Raw genomic sequence first — 22,505 nt, 5'->3', positions numbered from 1 at the left:
TCGCCGCAACTAGAGAAAGCCCATGTGCAGCAACGAAGACCCAATGTAGCCAAAACTTAAAAAATAAAATAAAATAAAAATGAAATAAAACTACAGAGGAAGTTATCCATTCAACTACAGTTTTTCAATACAAATGTGTCACAATTTACAAATCTTAAAAGAGATGCACATAAACAACTGGGATTATTATGACACATTTTTTAAAAGAACTATGTCATCTGGCCCAAGATGCAAAAAATATACATCTCAAGATACATGAATGAAATGATGGAGCAAGCCATGGGGATATCTGTGGGAAGAGCATTCCCAGCCAAGTGAACTGTGAGTGCAAAGGCCCTGAGGCAGAAACGTGCTTTTAGGAACACTGAAGCTAAGTGAGCAGTTTTTATGCTGCACTATAACGAGATAATACACTGGTTGCTGTTAAATCACCTACATAGGTACTGCAAGAAAATCTCATAATAAGGCATATTCTGGTATGTCCTGGCAAGTCTGTCCACCAAAAGTTAGTTTTATTAGTTAAGTTTTATTTAAAAGTTAAACATTTTATTAGAATTTATGACTGGGGGAAATATGGAGAGGATTCTCAGCCAAATACCAACCAGTACCCCCAAGCTCAGCTGTCCACAGGCTGAGCTGATGTTGGGGAAAGACAAATCCAATTAACACCTATTCTAATGCCTCCGAGGAAGTGCTGGGTTTAGTTCCCATTCATAGCTTACACTGGGCATGGGTGTTTCATTAAGGAGAGCAGGGGATGTTGTGGGATAGCCAAGAAAGGCAGTGGTGCCCAAAACTCTTCCCCAGAGAGGGGAAGTGTTTATCTCTGCTACCTACAGCTGGAGCTCCTTCCTCACTCCTGGCAGACAACAAAATCCCTAATCCGACAAAATGAAATGTGGGCAAGTCTAAACATTTCCCTTTATCTTTTATCAAGATTTGAATTATCTGAACAGAGGCCTATGAACTCTCTGAGAAACCCATCTCAATCCCCTGTACTGGGCAAAGACTTCTACTTTCTAAAGATAAAGTAACAGAGAAAAGTTGTGTACAATAGGTTCAAAGGAAAGAGACAAATGAGAGAAATGAAATGCAATTCCCTTTACAAAATAGCCATAATTCAAGACTATCTTTATTAGATAGTCTCAAGAAGGTTCAAAGTTACTCTGCACCTACTCATTCAATTCAAAAGATATTAAATGATAATTGCTGGGGAAACAATGGGGAACAACACATACTGGTCCTGGTCCTCATCCTAGTGAAAAGGGCAGAAAATAAATAAGTAAATAACAAATAAATAGTTACAAGTTATGAAAGGACTATGATGCAGATAAAAAGGGTGCTGTGATAAAGACTAATGGGTAAAACAGTTTTTATATTATTTCATATAATACAGCAGTTAAACAATACTAGCAGCTAAAATTTCACGAGCACTTACAATGTACCAGCAAATTGCTACATGCTTTTTAGGAATTATCTCATTTGATTCTCACACATTATAATTGTACTATTTTATCTCCGTTTTGTAGATGGAAAAAGCAGGCACAGTAATTTTTTCAAAGTCACTCAAACGAACTCTAAGCCAGAGCCTGGAGCCCACACTCCTAACCATTTTGTGCATAAAGCTTGGAGCTTAAGGATGGGCAGAATAGCCCAGGTAGAGGGAATGGCATGTTCAAAGACTTCATGGTAGAAAAAGTCAGACATGTACCAGGAACTGAGAGAAGGCCAGAGTGAGCAAGAGAGTGCCCGTAGATGAAGCTGGATGTTAGGCCAGGCCAGAACATACAGGGAGACCTATAAGGGGTGGTAAAAGTTTGGATATTATTATAAACACAAAAGATTTTAAGCTGGAGAGTGGCATGATATAATTTGTAATTGTTTGTTTCCTTGTTTTTATTACAAGAACTGCCGAGTAGAAAACGAATTGGAAAGGAACAAGAATAGACTTAGAGTTAGGACATTATAACCATGACCAAGGTAACACAACAGATGGTGGTGGCATATATAAGTAATTAAGGGTATCACATTAGGAAGAAAATCTCCAGTTTCTCAGGTCTTATCCCTGAGCAAAACTTAAAATGTAGTAAATTCTTAAATCTATGACTTCAGTACAAATAAATCATGCAATCTTCAATTTCTTCATCCACACAAAGGGGAAAATAAAACGTACCTCACAAGGTTGGTATGGAGATCAACTATAGTGTTGTATGGAAAAGACCTACACAAGCACAATTTATCTTTGTATTATAAAATTTAGATCAAGCAAAATAAGATGTTCAAAATATATTGGCTGAAAAAATTAAAACTTTGATACAAAAAGTGTGGAATGAAGTGAGTAAAAAATCTAAAGCTCAATGAAAAATTTAAATATAAATAAAATTCTATATACCCAGCAGCTATTTGCTATAGTCTGAATGTTTGTATCACCCCAAAATTCATATGTTAAGTCTTGATACCCAATGTGATAATACCTGGATATGGGGCCTTGGGGAGGCGATTATGTCATGAGTGTGGAGCCCTCCTGAATGAGATTATCACCCTTATAAAAGAGACCCCAGATATCTTTCTTGACCGTTCTGCCATGAGAGGACACACTAAAAGGTCAGACATCTATGAACAAAGAAGCAGGCCCTTACCAGAAACGAAATCTACTGGTGCCTTGATCTTGGACTTCCCAGCCTCCAGAACTATTGGAAATAAATTTCTGTTGGGTAAAAGCTACCCAGTCTATGGTATTTTTAAATAATAGCCCAAATGGATTAAGATAGTACTCCACTGTGATAAAGTATAATACATGAATGTCACCAAACAACAAAAAAGTAAAAATCATAATAATAAACATTTAAATAGTGTGATATTTTCTGTAACTTTAACATTTGGGCCTCAATTATTTTCTTATTCATCAACACATGCGGGGGGGGCAGGAAAAAATGTTTTAAAATAAAAAAACACCATCAGACTTGGGATTTAAAAACATAAACAAGAGGGACTTCCCTGGTGGCACAGTGGTTAAGAATCTGCCTGCCAATGCAGGGGACACAGGTACGAGCCCTGGTCCGGGAAGATCGCACATGCCGCGGAGCAACTAAGTCCGTTCGCCACAACTACTGAGCCTACGCTCTAGAGCCCACGTGCCACAACTACTGAAGCCCATGTGCCTAGAACCCATGCTCCGCCACAAGACAAGCCACCACAGTGAGACGCCCGTGCACCACAATGAAGAGTAGCCCCCACTCGCTGCAACTAGAGAAAGCCCGCACACAGCAACAAAGACCCAACACAGCCATAAATAAATAAATAAATAAATAAATGTATCTTTAAATAAAAATATAAACATGATATCTGCAAGTTCATTTTTTTTCATATTACCAAAAATCAACAAGAATCAATGAGTTGAAGATTTATAAGGCATTATTTTGATTATTAAGCATATTCTCAGTACTAGTACTCCCAGGTAGTTAACATTGCCCTGGAGACTTTCCAGGGTACGCATTTCATGGAAAGGAGAAATGAAAATTTCTATCTGCAATATAACATGAAAGAAGAAAGTTGTATTACAAAATATATCTTTACAATATGGTAATTAAAATAGCTGCCAAAATGAACAATGTTTTTTTATCTCTTTTCCTTTGCATCTTGTAATAGCAGCTCAGTGGAAATAACCATTTCATCCTCCAAATGAAATAAATTTGGATGATTGGAACCCAGTTAATTGCCATTGCACCCTACTACAAATGGAGAAAATAATACATTTAACTAAGCAGGGCACAAAAGTGCATAATGTCAGTCTCTATTCATGTCAGAACATCTGAAGTTCATCAGTATAAATAATGTTTGTATCCATATCATGAACAAAGCATCAATATAATTTATGATCTTTGGAAATTTTAAAATGAGAGATGAAAAAGCAGATGAATGCTTTTTAAACCGAAAGTTGGAAGAAATAATAGAAACAATTTCAGTAGATACTAGTATAATATTCTATATATACAACCTCTTCAATATTAGTAGAAACTAGGGATAGTTTCTGTAAATTTACTTTGCAAAAGGCTTTTTCCAAGTAGATTTATATACTATTCCCATTGTCCCTTGATAATACTGCTAAGGTGTTCTAAGGTAAATATTAATAGTAATATTATATTGATGAATCACTGTACACATTAAATCACTCACAGTGGCATGAGGTGGGTGTCAGGTGAGTTTAGATTTGATAATGACACTTGTCCCTAAATTTTTTGGCTTTATTAAAGGACTATCACAGAGTCCCTACTCTATGAACTTCCAGGCACAGAAGAAAATTTACTGATCTCTAAAAACCCCACAATTTATCAAGCATCTGAAGATAACTTTTCCTCTTTATGGAATGCCCTCCACCTAATAATCTCCTATTCATTCCTCAAGATCCTTCACAAATAAAATCTCTTATGGAATCTCATTCCTTTGGACTCCAACAGCAGCTAAGTGTGCTTCTGTAAGCACATCAAGCATTCTAGTATCAGTTCGCTACCTGTTTGTCTCTCCCGTTAGTCCAGAAGCTCCACAACAGCCACGGCAGTCTCTATATCTAATACGTCTGCTGAATGAAAAATGAACAAAAGCATGTGGTCTACCCAGATGGAGTGGAGCAAGATTCTCACTTTCCTTGTTCTGAAGATATTTTGTTTAACACAGTTCAGGATCACATATGCTTTCTTTGGACAGATGCAAAACAAAAGGCTTTTTCAAGGCCCAACCCTTATTCACATACATGACTATAATTCTTTCATTACACCTGAAAGAAAAATAGTCAAAATGGATAAGCAAAGGACTTTTAAACTTGACCTTGTTCAATTCAATCACTCTTTCTAGAATGTTAAAATCTTTCAGGATATTGAAATGTTTAGTATATTAGTTATCCTTTCCATATCCCAAAGGCCTACCTGAGGCAACATAAATTTGCTATTTGCAATTGCTTAGCGCTACTTGTGACACTGAGAAGATGTATTTACTCAGCACTCATTGCTAATTACCAATTTAGCAGGGTACAGAAGTCTAAATTGATAATCATTTCCCTCAAATCTTAGCAAAAAATTTTCCATTGTCTTCTAGCATCTAATAATTTTGACGTTAAATGCCTTCTTGATTCATGTTCCTTGAGTAGATTGTTTTTTCCTTTATAATCTTTGAAGATATGCTCCCGATTCTTAGTGCTCTAAAATTTCACAATAATATGTCTGCATGTATTTCTTTTTCTCTTTCATTGTGCTAACATCAAATAGGCTCTTCCAATATCCACAACTGAGACATTTCATTTCCTAGAAATCCTTGTCTCCATTGGTTTTCTCTCCATCTTCACAACCCACTGCCCCAGTGTCACACCTTGTCTGATGAGCCTCTCATCAGAATCTGCAGTCTCTCTGAACACTTTACATCAGCACTTCATTCATTCTCTGACCACCACCTTTTGTTCTTCTGGTTCACTTGCTCTATAACTCCTACTACTTCACTTCTTCAACCTTATCAAGGCTTGTGATCCATTGAACCCATTAAATTCTCACTATGTATCAGTTTTCTCTACTTTATTTCTCTTAGATTTGGTAGTCCATTATTACAATGATTCTCATAAAAATATTTTACATGCAATTCTCTGTTTCAAAATCCCAGCCCTGACTTTAGTTGCTTGTATACTGATAAACAAACCACTGCCAGGCAAAATCGTCTAAGGATGACTGGCTTCACTTCAAAATTCAGGATCTCAGACTTCAACATTGCCTTATATTTCATGAGTTTGCTTTCTTATTCTTCAAGACATCAGTGTCATGCTTTTTCTTTTTCAAATTTAGACATCATCAAAGCTCCCCTATCTTTCAGTCAACAAATCTACAAAATCTCCCTGGACCTACATCTTGTCACAGTAAAGTTACAAAGGCCTGTCCTTCAATTCTCCTCACCCTCCATGCTCTGCATCCCCACCCCTTCTCTCCTTCTAAAGGACTTCATTGCTTTGTGATCCCCTTCTTCCTGATCATCAGCCTCTCCCATTAATTCAATCATTTCAATTGCTATTCAAACATGTTCTAATACTGCTCATTTAAAAACAAAACCCACAACTCCTTCCAGCTACATTTTACTTCTGAATTACTGAGTTTGATTATCCAATTCTTACTGAAAATGCTAGATACTAAATTAGAGTGTGTAACACTAGACACTCTAAATTTATCCTTGGATTAAGCTGCAGCTTAGACTGCACTGCTTTGGGCTCATACAGAATTATACCTAGTAATTGCATTTCATCATTATTTTTAAGGCTTTATGAAATTTGTTACTCATAAAGTATAACTATATAAGTATAACGAGTATAACTATAAGAATAAGCTTATGGAGACATTATTGAAGAAGCTATCTTTATGATATTCAGAAGAGAAACTTCATCCTGGACTCAGCATCAGTAAAGGCTGTGCATCTCCTGAACAACTGATTTGATTTGATCTTTTGAACATTCTGAAAATTGGAACTAAAATGTTTTCTTGTTATTTTTAGACTGCTAGCATCTTATTGATTCTGCAGTATAATCTTTTTCTTATCTTTATTAATTTCCTGCTCTTATTTTCTCTCTCTGTTCCTTCAACTGTTTACTTTCCCCTTCCATATTTTGGAAATTTTTATGATTTATATATATACACTTTAAATCCTTTAAAAAAAAGTGAAACAAGGCAAAGTACAAATAGATACAGTAGAGAAAAAGACAAAAATAGATATATAAGAAAGATCAAGAAAAGTTTGGAGACAAAAGGGGCAGGAAGGAAGAGGGAGAGAGAAGAGGTAGTGTCTGTTGTGTGAGGTAATAAATCACAAAATGGATCTGGATCTTAAGAGAGTGCCATGGCAGGAATATATAAGTATTTAGTCAATAGCATATTTCTTCTGAAATTTCATTGTACTGAATCAGTAAAAATAATTGACTTCCATGTAGAAATATTTTATAATTCTGATTATAAAAATATTTGATTTCATAAAATGTGACCTACTTGTTATTTTTAACAAGTTTATAGAGGTAGCACTGATATACAAAGAATGCATATATTTAATATACCAATATACCAATATTTGCCTAGACTCTGGAAAATTGTACTTCCTTATTTTATTTTATTTTATTTTTATTTATTTATTTATTTATTTATTTTCTGTGGTACGCGGGCCTCTCACTGTTGTGGCCTCTCCTGTTGCGGAGCACAGGCTCCGGACGCGCAGGCTCAGCAGCCATGGCTCACAGGCCCAGCCGCTCCACGGCATGTGGGAACTTCCCAGACCAGGGCACGACCCCATGTCCCCTGCATCGGCAGGCGGACTCTCAACCACTGCGCCACCAGAGAAGCCCCCTTATTTCATTTTTTTATTGGAGTATAATTGCTTTACAATGTTGTGTTAGTTTCTGCTGTACAATAAAGTGAATCAGCTATATGTATACATATATCCCCTCCCTTATGGACTTCCCTCCCCCACTGCATCCCACCCGGCTAGGTCATCACAGAGCACCGAGCTGAGCTCCCTGTGCTATACAACAGGTTCCCACTAGCTATCTATTTTACACATGGTAGTGTATTGATGTGAAACCTAATCTCTCAATTCATCCCACCCTCGCCGCCCCCACTGTGTCCACAAGTCCGTTTCCTATGTCTGCGTCTCTAACTCCCGCCCTGCAACTAGGTTCATCAGTAAGATTTTTCTAGATTCCATATACATGTATTAATATATGATATTTGTTTTTCTCTTTCTGACTACTGCACTCTGTATGACAGTCTCTAGGTCCATCCACATCCCTACAAATGACCCAATTTCATTCCTTTTATGGCTGAGTAATATTCCATTATATATATGTACCACATCATCTTTATCCATTCATCTGTCAATGGACATTTAGGTTGTTTCTGTGTCCTGGCCATTGTAAGTAGTGCTGCAATGAACATTGGTGTACATGTGACTTTTTGAATTATGGTTTTCTTAGGGTATATGACCAGTAGTAGGATTGCTGGGTCATATGGTAGTTCTATTTTTAGTTTTTTAAGGAACCTCCATACTGTTCTTCTCCACAGTGGCTGTATCAATTTATATTCCCACCAACAGTGCAAGAGGGTTCCATTTTCTCCACACCCTCCCCAGCATTTACTGTTTGTAGATTTTTTGATGAAGACCATTCTGACCAGTGTGAGGTGATACCTCATTGTAGTTTTGATTTGCATTTCTCTAATAATTAGTGATGCTGAACATCTTTTCACGTGCCTCGTGGCCATCTGTATGTCTACTTTGGACAAATGTCTATTTAGGTCTTCCGCCCATTTTTTGATTGTGTTGTTCGTTTGTTTTTTAAAATTAATTAATTAATTAATTTTTGGCTGCATTGGGTCTTCATTGCTACGAGGGGGCTTTCTCTAGTTGCAGTGAGCGGCGGCTAATCTTCCTTGTGGTGCACGGGCTTCTCATTGCAGTGGCTTCTCTTATTGTGGAGCACAGGCTCTAGGCACGTGGGCTTCAGTAGTTGTGGCATGCAGGCTCAGTAGTTCTGGCTCTCGGGCTCTAGAGCGCAGGTTCAGTAGTCGTGGCACACAGGCTTAGTTGTTCCGTGGCATGTGGGATCCTCTGGACTAGGGCTGGAACCTGTGTCCCCTGCATTGGGAGGCAGATTATTAACCACTGTGTCACCAGGGAAGCCCTGTTTGTTTTTTTGATATTGAGCTGCCTATAAATTTTGGAGATTAATCCTTTGTATGTTGCTTAATTTGCAAATATTTATTTCCATTCTGAGGGTTGTGTTTTCATCTTGTTTATGGTTTCTTCTGCTGTGCAAAAGCTTTTAACTTAATGAGGTCCCATCTGCTTATTTTTGGTTTTATTTTCATTACTCTAGGAGGTGGGTCAAAAAAGGTCTTGCTGTGATTTATGTCAAAGTGTGTTTTTCTGATGTTTTCCTTTAAGAGTTTTGGAGTGTCCGGTCTTACATTTAGGTCTTTAATCTATTTTGAATTTATTTTTCTGTATGGGGTTAGGGAGTGTTCTAATTTCATTCTTTTATATGTAGCCATCCAGGTTTCCCAGCACTGCTTATTGAAGAGGATGTCTTTTCTCCATTGTATATTCTTGCCTCCTTTGTCATAGATTAGGTGACCATATGTGAATGGGCTTATCTCTGGATTTTCTATCCTGTACCATTGATCTATATTTCTGTTTTTGTGCCAGTACCATACTGTCTTGATTACTGTAGCTTTGTAGTATAGTCTGAAGTCAGGGAGTATGACTCCTCCAGCTCCGTTTTTCTTTCTCAGGATTACTTTTGGCTATTCAGGGTCTTTTGTGTTTCCATACAAATTGTAAAATTTTTTGTTCTAATTCTGTGAAAAATGTCATTGGTAATTTGATAGGGATTGCATTGAATCTGTAGATTGCTTTGGGTAGTAGAGTCATTTTCACAATATTGATTCTTCCAATCCAAGAATGTGGTATATCTCTCCATCTGTTTGTGTCATCTTTGATTTCTTTCTTCAGTGTTTTAAAGTTTTTTGAGTACAGGTCTTTTCCCTCCTTAGGTAGATTTATTCCTAGGTATTTAATTCTATTTGTTGTAATGATAAATGGGATTGTTTCCTTAATTTCTCTTTCAGATTTTTCATCATTAGTGTATAGGATTGCAAGAAATTTCTGTGCATTAATTTTGTATCCTGCAAATCAACCAAATTCATTGATTAGTTTGAGTGGTTTTCTGGTGACATCCTTAGGATTTTCCATGCATAGTATCATATCATCTGTAAACAGTGACAGTTTTACTTCTTCTTTTCCAATTTGCATTCCTTTTATTTCTTTTTCTTCTCTGATTGCTGTGGCTAGGACTTCCAAAACTATGTTGAATAATAGTAGTGAGAATGGACATCCTTGTCTTCTTCCTGATCTTACAGGAAATGTTTTCAGTTTTTCACCATTGAGAATGAGGTTTTGCTGTGGGTTTGTCATATATGGCCTTTCTTATATTGAGACAGGTTCCCTCTATGCCTACTTTCAGGACTTTTTATCATAAATGGTGTCAAATTTTGTCAAAAGATTTTTCTGCATCTATTGAGATGATCATATGGTTTTTAGTTTTTAATTTGTTAATATGGTGTATCACATTGATTGACCTGCATATACTGAAGAATCTCTGCATCCCTGGGATAAATCCCACTTGATCATGGTGTATGATCTTTTCAATGTGTTGTTGGATTCTGTTGGCTAGTATTTTGTTGAGCATTTTTGCATCTATATTCATCAGTGATATTGGTCTGTAATTTTCATTTTTTGTGATATCTTTGTCTGGTTTTGGTATCAGGGTGATGATGGCCTTGTAGAATGAATTTGGGGTGGTCCTCTGCAATTTTCTGGAAGAGTTTGAGAAAGATAGATGTTAGCTCTTCTCTAAATGTTTGACAGAATTCACCTGTGAAGCTATCTGGTCCTGGACTTTTGTTTGTTGGAAGAGTTTTAATCACAGTTTCAATGTCATTACTTGTGATTTGTCTGTTCATACTTTCTGATTCTTCTTGGTTCAGTCTTAGAAAGTTGTACCTTTTTAAGAATTTTTCCAGTTCTTCCCAGTTGTCCATTTTATTGGCATAGTTGCTTGTAGTAGTCTCTTATGATGCTTTGTATTTCTGTGGTGTCAGTGGTAATTTTGCCTTTTTTCATTTCTAATTTTATTGATTTGAGTCCTCTCCCTTTTTTTCTTGATGAGTCTCACTAAAGGTTTACCAAGTTTGTCTTCTCAAAGAACCAACTTTTAGTTCTATTGATCTTTGCTGTTGTTTTCTTTTTTTCTTTTTCATTTATTTCTGATCTGATCTTTATGATTTCTTTCCTTCTGCTAACTTTGCGTTATCTTTGTTCTTCTTTCTCTAGCTGCTTTAGGTGTAAGGTTAGATTGTTTGAGATTTTTATTGTTTCTTGAGGTGAGAATGAACTGCTATAAATTCCCCTTAGAGCTGCTTTTGCTGCATCCCATAAGTTTTGGGTCATCATGTTTTCATTGTCATTTGTTTCTAGATATTTTTTTATTTCACCTTTGATTTCTTCAGTGATCTCTTGGTTATTTAGCAGTGCACTGTTTATCCTTCATGTGTTTGTATTTTTTACAGTTTTTTTCCTGTAATTGATTTCTAATCTCATAGCGTTGTGGTTGGAAAAGATGCTTGATACGGTTTCAACTTTCTTAAATTTTCCGAGGCTTAATTTTGACCCAAGGTGTGATCTATCCTGAAGAATGTTCCGTGTGCACTTGAGAAGAAAGTGTATTCTGTCGCTTTCAGGTAGAATGTCCTGTAAATATCATTTAAATCTATCTGGTCTATTGTGTCATTTAAAGCTTGTGTTCCCTTATTTATTTTCTGTCTGGATGATCTGTCTTTTGGTGTAAGTGGGGTGTGGGGTGTTAAAGGTCCCCACTATTATTGTGTTACTGTCGATTTTCCCTTTTAAGGCTACTAGCATTTGCCTTTTGTATTGAGGTGCTCCTATGTTGTGTGCATAAATATTTATAATTGTTATGTTTTCTCCTTGGATTGATCCCTTGATCATTATATAGTGTCCTTCCTTATCTCTTATAATAGTCTTCATTTTAAAGTCTATTTTATCTGATATGAGTATTGCTACTCCAGCTTTCTTGTGTTTTTCATCTGCATAGAATATCTTTTTCCATCCCTTCACTTTCAGTCTGTATGTGTCTCTAGGTCTGAAGTGAGTCTCTTATAGACAGCATATATACGGGTCTTGTTTTTGTATCCATTCAGCCAGTCTGTGTCTTGGTTGGAGCATTTAATCCTTTTACATTCAAGGTAATTATTGATATGTCTGTTCCTATTACCATTTTCTTAATCATTTTGGGTTTGTTTTTGTGGGTCTTTTTCTTCTTTGTATTTCCCACCTAGAGAAGTTCCTTTAGCATTTGTTGTAAAGCTGGTTTGGTGGTGCTGAATTCTCTTAGCTTTTGCTTGTCTATAAAGCTTTTGATTTCTCCATCGAATCTGAGTGAGATCTTTGCTGGGTAGAGTAATCTTGGTTGTAGATTTTCCCCTTTCATCACTTTAAATACATCCTGCCACTCCCTTCTGGGCTGCAGAGTTTCTACTGAAAAATCAGCTGATAACCTTATGGGGATTCCCTTGTTTGTTATTTGTTGCTTTTCCCTTGCTGCTTTTAATATTTTTTCTTTGAATTTAAATTTTGTTAGTTTGATTAATATGTGTCTTGGTGTGTTTCTCCTAGGGTTTATCCTGTATGGGACTCTCTGCACTTCCTGGACTTGGGTGGCTATTTCCTTTCCCATGTTAGGAAAGTTTTTGATTATAACCTCTTCAAATATTTTCTCAGACACTTTCTCTTTCTCTTTTTCTTCTGTGACCCCTATAATTTGAATGTTGGTGTGTTTAATGTTGTCCCAGAGGTCTCTGAGACTGTCCTCAATTCTTTTCATTCTTTTTTCTTTATTCTGCTCCTCAGCAGTTATTTCCATCATCCTATCTTCCAGCTCACTTACTTGTTCTTCTGCCTCAGTAATTCTGCTATTGATTCCTTCTAGTGTATTTTTCATTTCAGATATTGTGTTGTTTATCATTGTTTGTTTGTTCTTTAGTTCTTCTAGGTCTTTGTTAAACATTTCTTGTATTTTCTCAATCTGTACCTCCATCCTATTTCCTAGATTTTGGATCATCTTTACTATCATTACTCTGTATTCTTTTTCAGGTAGTTTGCCTATTTTCTCTTCATTTATTTGGTCTTGTAGGTTTTTACCTCACTCCTTTGTCTGTAACATATTTGTTTGTCATCTCATTTTTTTTGATGGGTGGGGCTGTGTTCATGTCTTACTGGTCATTTGGCCTGAGGCATCCAGAACTGGAGTTTGCAGGCAGTTGGGTAGAGCTGAGTCTTGGTGCCAAGATGAGGACTTCTGGGAGACCTCACTCCAATTAATATTCCCTGGTGTCTGAGGTTCTCTGTTAGTCTAGCAGTTTGGACAGAGCTCTCTCACCACAGGAGCTCAGGCCTGCCTCCCCAGCCTGGGAATCAAGATCCTGCAAGCCATATGGTGCAGCAAAAAAAAAAAAAAAAAAAAAGGAGCAGTACAATAACAAAGAATAAAAAATAAAGTAAAATTAGAAAAATAAAAAAAATTTAGAAAAAATAAAGATATAAATGCAACAACAACAACAAGGTAAAACAGGACCATAGGGAATTTGCTGGTGGCCCAGTGGTTAAGACTCCACGCTCCCAATGCAGCAGGCCGGGGTTTGATCCCTGGTCGGAGAACTACATCCCACATGCATGCCACAACTTAACATGCTGCAACGAAGATCCAATGTGCCACAACTAAGACCCAGTGCAGCCAAAATAAATAAACATGAGAAAAAATATATATATAACCACACCTAATAAAAAAAAAAAAAAGGCTGGAAAAGGTCTTGGCTGTGGGGGAGGGGCTTAGGTGGGGGTGGGGCCTAGGCTTAGGACCTGCAGGGCCGGAGGGGGCCTCAGAGTGAGGACTTCGGAGGTTAGGCCCTGGGTGGGGGTGTGGGGGCGGGGCTGAGGCTCCGAGCAGCACAGTGTGCCTCGGAGTGTAGAGGATCAGGCCCTGGACCTCAGCAGGCTCCCCGCTGATCCCCTCACTATAGTGGGCCCCTTCCGAGCATGGGAACCCCTCCCCTCCCCCAGTCACCACCCCCAGGGCCACCAATCCCATCTGGCCTCCACTTTTCCTCTCCCCTCTCCCTCTCCCTCCCCCCTCCCATGCCCTCAGGACCCACACGGTTAGAGGGGGCCTCAGAGGGCAGAGGATCAGGCCTGGGACCTCAGCAGACTCCCCGGAGCCCAAGTGGGCAGGGGAAATGCTGGCTGTGTTCCCTCCAATCCCCCAAGGGTCTCTCCCCCATCCCCATTGCACCTCTCACCATGAGTGGGCCACTCCAGGCATGGGAACACCTCCCCTCCCTCAGCCACCCCTCAGGGGCACTGGTCCCAACCTGCCTCCACCTCTCCCTATGCTCCCTCCCCACCCCCACATCCTACCCAGTTGCTCAGGGGTTCCTCCCTTCTCCTTAGGTGTCTGTGGTCCCTCACCAGTGCCTGGTAGGTGCCCTAGTTGTGAGGAGACACAAACTCCGCGTCCTCCTACTCCACCATCTTGACTCCATCCCATTGTATTTTCTTCATATCTATCTCCCTTCATGTCCAAGGACATTCCCTAAGTAGAATTCTGGGCATCACTGAGGCCAAAATACCCATCAGGGAATTGTAATGGCTACACTTCATGTTTCAGTTTACACAGTTCATTTGATTCTTTATTTAATAGTTCCTGTCCAATCCATTATTTAGTCTGTCTGCCCACACTGTAGCTGTGTCAAGGCATTCATTACCATATATTACGATGAATGTGAATAAATCAGTTATATACATGGATATTCGGTAAAATTTAGAGAATAATAAAGTAACTATGGGCAACAGCAATGTTCTAAGAGTTACTTTATCTAAAAAAGAATAAATATAATGCATTAGGACATAAATACCCTCATTTGCACAAAGAATAAATTTTTGCCTTTTTTAAATGGTCTCAATTGCAGATTCATCATACAGCATCATCAACTGAAATCAAACAGATGTGTATAATTTCCCAGAGAAATGTTGGCAACAATTTTTTAGTATAACTAAAGAGAACATTTTAACAAAGAGAAATGTACAAAAATGATTCCATCATCCAACTGAAGATTAAAATTAATCAAAGCAAAATGGTGCCAATGTAAAGAAGACTACAATCATGACCAATCACAAAGACTACAAAAAGTACAGAATTCTCTCATTCTTCTCAGAAATGTCTTTAATTTGTGTATCTTATTATTATTATTATTATTATTTTTTGCAGTACATGGGCCTCTCACTGTTGTGGCCTCTCCCATTGTGGAGCACAGGCTCCGGACGTGCAGGCTCAGCGGACATGACTCACGGGCCCAGCTGCTCCATGGCATGTGGGATCTTTCCAGACCGGGGCACAAACCCATGTCCCCTGCATCGTCAGGTGGACTCTCAACCACTGGGCCACCAGGGAAGCCCTGTGTATCTTATTCTTTAATTTTTAGTTGTTTCCAAATCTATTTCACTAGCCACCAACCTACACATTCCAGAAGCTGTTATGATTTTAACCACAGAAACTTCATTATAGTTTCTAAAATAAGTATATATATATGTTCCCCCGTTAACATCTTCATTTTTCAAAAAGAACATATCCTTATTTTATTTTCTAATTATAAAATAACCAACTAAAACTGCAAATCCATAAAGTACTGATAGAAAATGAAACCCATTGTACAAATGGCAGAGATTTTAAAAACTGGAGTGTACTCAGACATATATATATATATATATATATATACACACACACACACACACACACACACACACACACACACACACATTCATTTCCCCTAATAGCCTTAGTGTACCTAAAATTTGTTAAACACTTCCTTTCTTAATATTTTAATTTATTTCCAAGAAGGTATATAAAACTCAGTGAGTTTAGTAGCTTCATTATCTACATACATCAGAAGTCAGTTTTACATTGAGTAGTTTCAACCATTATTCTCATATGAAGCAAACAAATCAATAAAGCATATTTAAATCTGAAATTCAGACTTGACTATACAATTACTACTTTTCATTCTACTGAGATTAATCTCAGCAAAAGTTATTCACTTTCACTTTCATCTTTGCAAGTGTCCAAAAGGAGGATATAAGAATATACACATACCCCAAAAAAATTAACTCCAGTTTCTAGTAACTCCTAAAACCTAGTTCACCATATACCTATCTCAAAAACATTTTTCAGTTCTTTAAATTCCTCTATCAAACTCTCCTCATCCCCAAAACCAAAGTTAAGTATCACTAATAAAACAGGATTCTATCTTCATAACTAATATAACGGCTCTTAGTTTTCAATATCTAACATCACCCTTGCAGAAATCTTTGATGTGGCAATGATCTATGATGCACTGTTCTTAATAGAAGTTTTCAAAAGCAATAATACCATGGCTTTACTTACGAGAGGTTTTGGAAGCAAGAAGAGTAACTCGGGAACCTCCTAAGAAGCGAAAACCCATTACATTCACCTGATCATCTTCTGACTGATTGGCAAAGCCTACAAAGAAAATTAAAAATCACCTTACATAATCACAAGGCAAAACACTTAATGTTTAAAATAGGAAGCTTAGTTGACAATGAGTACTTTTTATGTCACTAGTCATGTTTAAGGACCATGTGTGGACTATAATATATTAACTCATCTCCACAGTTGCTTCTAAATGCTAAAATTACTGCCTCAGAAGAACATGCTGAAATCACTTAATTTTCTTTCTTATACTAGTTCATTCTAGGTCTGAGGCAAGAAATGTACAAGATGAACTTAGAATGCCTGTCACACCAGAAAGCAAGGAAACTATCAGTGACCAGCAGACTTGTATGAAAAGGACGTAAGAGCCACCTTAAAGAGACTATCACTGGCCAGAGATGAAAATACTTGAGTATCAAAATAATAATAATAATAACTTCAATGAGGTAAAATACATCAAATATATTTAAAGGCATGTGTTCATACTGACACTAAAAATAAAACAAAAAACCCAAATGCTCACTATTGAAGGATCCTAGAGAATCAACTCATTATTTTAAAAATCAATAATAAAGACAGAGAACCAAGCATTTATCCTGATGATCCTACCAAATTGTACCACATAAACAGTGGTAAACAAGGGAAACATTCTCTGTGTGGAAATATTCCAGCTAAAAATTGTAGAAAGCTTGAAAGAATAGAATACCACTATTTTTCAACTTCCAATGAATTAATGGATCTTAGCATTGACTATCAATAGCTGTTACAATCACAAAAAAGGAGACAGGGCTTCCCTGGTGGCGCAGTGGTTGAGATTCCACCTGCCGATGCAGGGGACACGGGTTCGTGCCCCGGTCCAGGAAGATCCCACATGCCGCGGAGCGGCTAGGCCCATGAGCCATGGCCGCTGGGCCTGCGCGTCCGGAGCCTGTGCTCCGCAATGGGAGAGGCCACAGCAGTGAGAGGCCCGCGTAATGCAAAAAAAAAAAAAAAAAAAAAAAAAGGAGACAAACAGATATAATGTACCCACTGCTGAAAGTATATGCCACCATTCTTGCAGTAGTATGGCCAAAATAATCAATCCTAACTCTATTAGCACTAGACGCAACCATCAGTTTATAGGGAACAAGACAGAGAAAATATTAAACAAAATCACAGGGATGTAATCAGCAAAATTCAGAGTACGGGAAACTCACAGGAAAAATAATTTGTACTCTTTAACAAATAAACTGCAAATTAAAAAGAGACGTGAAGGAGAAAGCCTACAGAAGGGAGATATCAAAAAAATTCATATCAAAAAATTACAAGTGAAACACATTTGACTCCTGACTCAAAAATAAATAAATAAATAAAATAAAAATTATAACACTGGAGACTTTCACTCTGTGCCCAGATGGAAAAACTGGGGCCAAATTTACCCTCCCAACTCAAAAAACTAAAAAATGGAATAAAATATATGAACCATTTTTTAAGACATTGGAAATTAGCAAATGAACAACAGGGATCTCTGACAAAAAAGAAACAAAGTGAGCCCTATGTTTGCACCAACTTACCACCTAGAGAAATTTCCAAGCCACAACACAGGGGAGGGGAGCCCAGGAGCAACCCAGCATTCTCCCTGAGTTGAGGAGATAGAGTTGGGAATCTGGGAAGGCCAAAGTGGCAAACGTTCTCAAAGCAGAGAGCATATAGAGCAACAGAGAAAGAACTCCAGAGATCTGCAGAGTCCCATTTGAGTACTCAGTAGAATACTAATGGATGCATGCCTATGAGGAAACTACCTGAGGTTGGGGAAGAAAAAAAAAAAAACAGTCAAAAAGATTACAGGAAATAATCCACAAGCCCAGACAGGGCCAGAGATAATCCTTGTTCTCACTGGCCATAATATAGACTATCAAAATTCACTAGGTATCAGGTAGAACACATGGAAGAGTTTGGTTTCAGTAGCAGGTAAAGTTCACAATAGAATAAATGTTGCTCCCATCCCACCTAACAAAGTTTCAAAACAACACTAAAAAGGATCAAACTTTTTCAGGTAACTTAAATGTGTCCCAGAAAAAAAAAAACCTCAACAATATTTAGAGGAAAACTAAAATACTCAACACACAATTAGATAAAATTCAGGAATTCTGTCCTTCAGTCAAAAATTACAGGACACAGAAAGAGAAAAGAAATTACAACCCATTAACAAGGAGAAAAATCAATCAAAACTAACTCAGAAATGGCACAGACAATAGAATTAGTAGACAAAGGCATTAAAACAATTATTATATTATTATAAATATTCAAAGGAGCTATATTAAATAAAGACACGGAAAAACTTTTTTAAAAAGAGAGAGACCCAAATCAAACCTTGAGAGATGACAACTACAATGTCTGAGATTAAAAAAATACACTGAGTGGGATTATGAACACATTACACACTGAAAAAAGAAATAACTTGAATGTATAGCAGTAGAAACTACCCAAAAAAAGCACAAAGAGAAAAAAGATTGAAAAAACAAAAACAGCATCATTGAGCTCTGGGACAACCCCAAGCGAGAAATATACACATAATTGGAGTCCTTAAAATAAAGATGAAAAAAGGAGTGGAGACAGAAAAAAATATTTGAAAAAATAATAGCCAAAATATTTCCAAATTGGATAAAAATTATAACCCATAGATCAAAATATCTTAACAGAGGGAGAGCGTCAAGATGGCAGAGGAGTAAGACGTGGAGATCACCTTCCCCCACACAAATACATCAGAAATACATCTACATTTGGAACAACTCCTACAGAACACCTACTGAATGCTGGCAGAAGACCTCAGACTTCCCAAAAGGCAAGGAACTCCCCACATACCTGGATAGGGAAAAAGAAAAAACAGAGACAAAAGAATAGGGACGGGACCTGCACCTCTGGGACGGAGCTGTGAAGGAGGAAAAGTTTCCACACACTAGGTAGCCCCTTCACTGATGGAGACAGGGGGTGGCGGGGGGAAGCTTCGGAGCCAGGGAGGAGAGTGCAGCAACAGGAGTGCAGAAGGCAAAGCGGAGAGATTCCTGACAGAGGATCAGTGCCCACCAGCACTCACCAGCCCAAGAGGCTTGTCTGCTCACCTGCCGGCCGGGACGGCTGGGGGCTGGGAGCTGAGGCTCCGGCTTCTTCAGAGGCCAGATCCCAGGGAGAGGACTGGGGTTGGCTGTGTGAACACAGCCTGAAGGGGGATAGTGCACCACACCTAGCCAGGAGGGAGTCCAGGAAAAAGTATGGACCTGCTTAAAACGCAAGAGACCATTGTTTTAGGGTGCGCGAGGAGAGGGGATTCAGAGCACCATCTAAACAAGCTCCAGTGATGGGGCAGAAGCCGCAGCTATCAGTGTGGACCCCAGAGACGGGCATGAAACACTAAGACTGCTACTGCAGCCAACAAGAAGCCTGTGTACAAGCACAGGTCACTATCCACACCTCCCCTCCTGGGAGGCTGTGCAGCCCACCACTGCCAGGCTCCCATGATTCAGGGACAACTTCCCCAGGAGAACACATGGTGGGCCTCAGGCTGGTGCAACGTCACGCCAGCCTCTGCCACCACAGGCTCACTGAGCATTCCGTATCCTTCCCTACCCCTGGCCTGATTGAGCCAGGGCCCCCTAATCAGCTGCTACTTTAACCCCGTCCTGTCTGAGGGAAGAACAGACCCCCTCAGGTGACCGACACACAGAGGCAGGGCCAAATCCAAAGCAGAACCCAGGAGATGTACGAACAAAGAAGAGAAAGGGAAATCTCTCCCAGCAGCCTCAGAAGCAAAAGCTAAGAGAATTCAGCACCACCAAACCAGCTTTACAACAAACGCTAAAGGAACTTCTCTAGGCAGGAAGCACAAGAGAAGGAAAAGACCTACAATAACAAATCCAAAACGATTAAGAAAATGGTAATAGGAAAATACACATTGATGACTACCTTAAATGTAAATGGATTAAATACTCCAACCAAAAGACATACACTGGCTGAATGGATACAAAAACAAGACCCATATATAGGCTGTCTACAAGAGACCCACTTCAGATCTAGGGACACATAGAGACTGAAAGTGAGGGGATGGAAAAAGATATTCCATGCAAATGGAAATCAAAAGAAAGCTGGAGTAGCAATACTCATATCAGACAAAAGAGATTTTAAAATAAAGACTATTACAAGAGACAAAGAAAGGCACTACCTAATGATCAAGGGATCAATCCAAGAAAAAGATATAACAATTGTAAATATTTATGCACCCAACATAGGAGCACCTCAATACCTAAGGCAAAAACTAACAGCCATAAAAGGGTAAATCGACAGTAACACAATCACTGTAAGGGAATTTAACACCCCAACTTTCACCAATGGACAGATCATCCAAAATGAAAATAAATAAGGAAACACAACCTTTAAATGATACATTAAACATGATGGGCTGCATTGACATTTACAGGACATTCCATCCAAAAACAACAGAATACACTTTCTTCTCAAATGCACACGGAATATTCTTCAGATAGATCATATCTTGGGTCACAAATCAAGCCTTGGTAAATTTAAGAAAATTGAAATCATATCAAGTATCTTTTCTGACCACAACACTATGAGACTAGATATCAATTATAGGAAAAAATCTATAAAAAATACAAACACATGGTGGCTAAACAATACACTACTTAATAACCAAGAGATCACTGAAGAAGTCAAACAGGAAATCAAAAAATACTTAGAAGCAAATGACAATGAAAACACGATGACCCAAAACCTATGGGATGCAGCAAAAGCAGTTCTAAGAGGGAAGTTTGTAGCAATACAACCTTACCCCAAGAAACAAGAAACATCTCAAATCAACAACCTAACCTTACACCTAAAGCAATTAGAGAAACAACAAAAAAACACCACAGTTAGCAGAAGGAAAGAAATCGTAAAGATCAGATCAGAAATAAATGAAAAAGAAATGAAGGAAACGATAGCAAAGGTCAATAAAACTAAAAGCTGGTTCTTTGAGAAGATAAACAAAATTGATAAGCCATTAGCCAGACTTATCAAGAAAATAAGGGAGAAGACTCAAATCAATAGAATTAGAAATGAAAAAGGAGAAGTATCAACTGACACTGCAGAAATACAAAGGATCATGAGAGATTACTACAAGCAACTATATGCCAATAAAATGGACAACCTGGAAGAAACGGACAAATTCTTAGAAAAGCACAACCTCCCAAGACTGAACCAGGAAGAAATACAAAATATAAACAGACCAATCACAAGCACTGAAATTGAAACTGTGATTAAAAATCTTCCAACAAACAAAAGCCCAGAACCAGATGGCCTCACAGGAGAATTCTATCAAACTTTTAGAGAAAAGCTAACACCTATCCATCTCAAACTCTTCCAAAACATAGCAGAGGGAAAATCACTCCCAAACTCATTCTACAAAACCACCATCACCCTGATACCAAACCAGACAAAGATGTCACAAAGAAAGAAAATTACATGCCAATACACTGATGAACATAGGTGCAAAAATTCTCAACAAAATACTAGCAAACAGAATCCAACAGCACATTAAAAGCATCATACACCATGATGAAGTGGGGTTTATCCCAGGAATGCAAGGATTCTTCAATATACAGAAATTAATCAATGTGCTAACCCATACTAACAAATTGAAGGAAAAAAACCATATGATCATCTCAATAGATGCAAAAAAAGCTTTTGACAAAATTCAACACCCATTTGTGATAAAAACCCTCCAGAAAGTACACATAGAGGGAACTTTCCTCAACATAATAAAGGCCTGTGGGTTTGTCAACATCATTCTCAATGGTGAAAAACTGAAACCATTTCCATTAAGATCAGGAACAAGACAGGGTTGCCCACTCTCACCATTATTATTCAACACACTTTTGGAAGTTTTAGCCCAGCAATCAGAGAGGAAAAAGAAATAAAAGGAATCCAAATTGGAAAAGAAGAAGTAAAACTGTCACTGTTTGCAGATGACATGATACTATACATAGAGAATCCTAAAGACTCTACAAGAAAAATACTAGAGCTTATCAATGAATTTGGTAAAGTAGCAGGATACAAAACTAATGCACAGAAATCTCTTGCATTCCTATACACTAATGATGAAAAATCTGAAAGAGAAGTGAAGGAAGCACTCCCATTTACCACTGCAACAAAAAGAATAAAATACCTAGGAATAAACCTACCTACGGAGACAAAAGACCTGTATGCAGACACTGTATGCAGACACTGATGAAAGAAATTAAAGATGATACAAACAGATGGAGAGATACACCATGTTCTTGGATTGGAAGAATCAACATTGTGAAAATGACTACACTACCCAAAG

At 38.0% G+C, this 22,505-nt stretch overlaps 1 protein-coding gene across 8 annotated transcripts in view; it reads right to left on the bottom strand.

The window, feature by feature from the left end:
* The window catches only part of BBS9 (Bardet-Biedl syndrome 9), a 481,831-nt gene that overhangs the window by 245,276 nt on the left and 214,050 nt on the right, over nucleotides 1-22,505 (bottom strand). For 7 of the 8 annotated variants that reach the window (XM_081244834.1, XM_081244836.1, XM_081244841.1 and 4 more), the window contains one exon: nucleotides 16,085-16,180. The exons of the other annotated variant lie outside the window; for it this stretch is intronic. In XM_081244834.1, coding sequence (XP_081100960.1) covers nucleotides 16,085-16,180 — 96 coding nt within the window. The remainder of the gene's footprint in view (nucleotides 1-16,084; nucleotides 16,181-22,505) is intronic. 8 annotated transcript variants of the gene reach the window in all.

This window comes from Mesoplodon bidens, assembly GCF_964165515.1.
Source record: "Mesoplodon bidens genome assembly, chromosome: 9".
NCBI classification, from domain to species: domain Eukaryota; kingdom Metazoa; phylum Chordata; class Mammalia; order Artiodactyla; family Ziphiidae; genus Mesoplodon; species Mesoplodon bidens.
The sequence above is the reverse complement of the archived record's forward strand: the minus strand, read 5'-3'. Positions and strand labels throughout refer to the sequence as shown.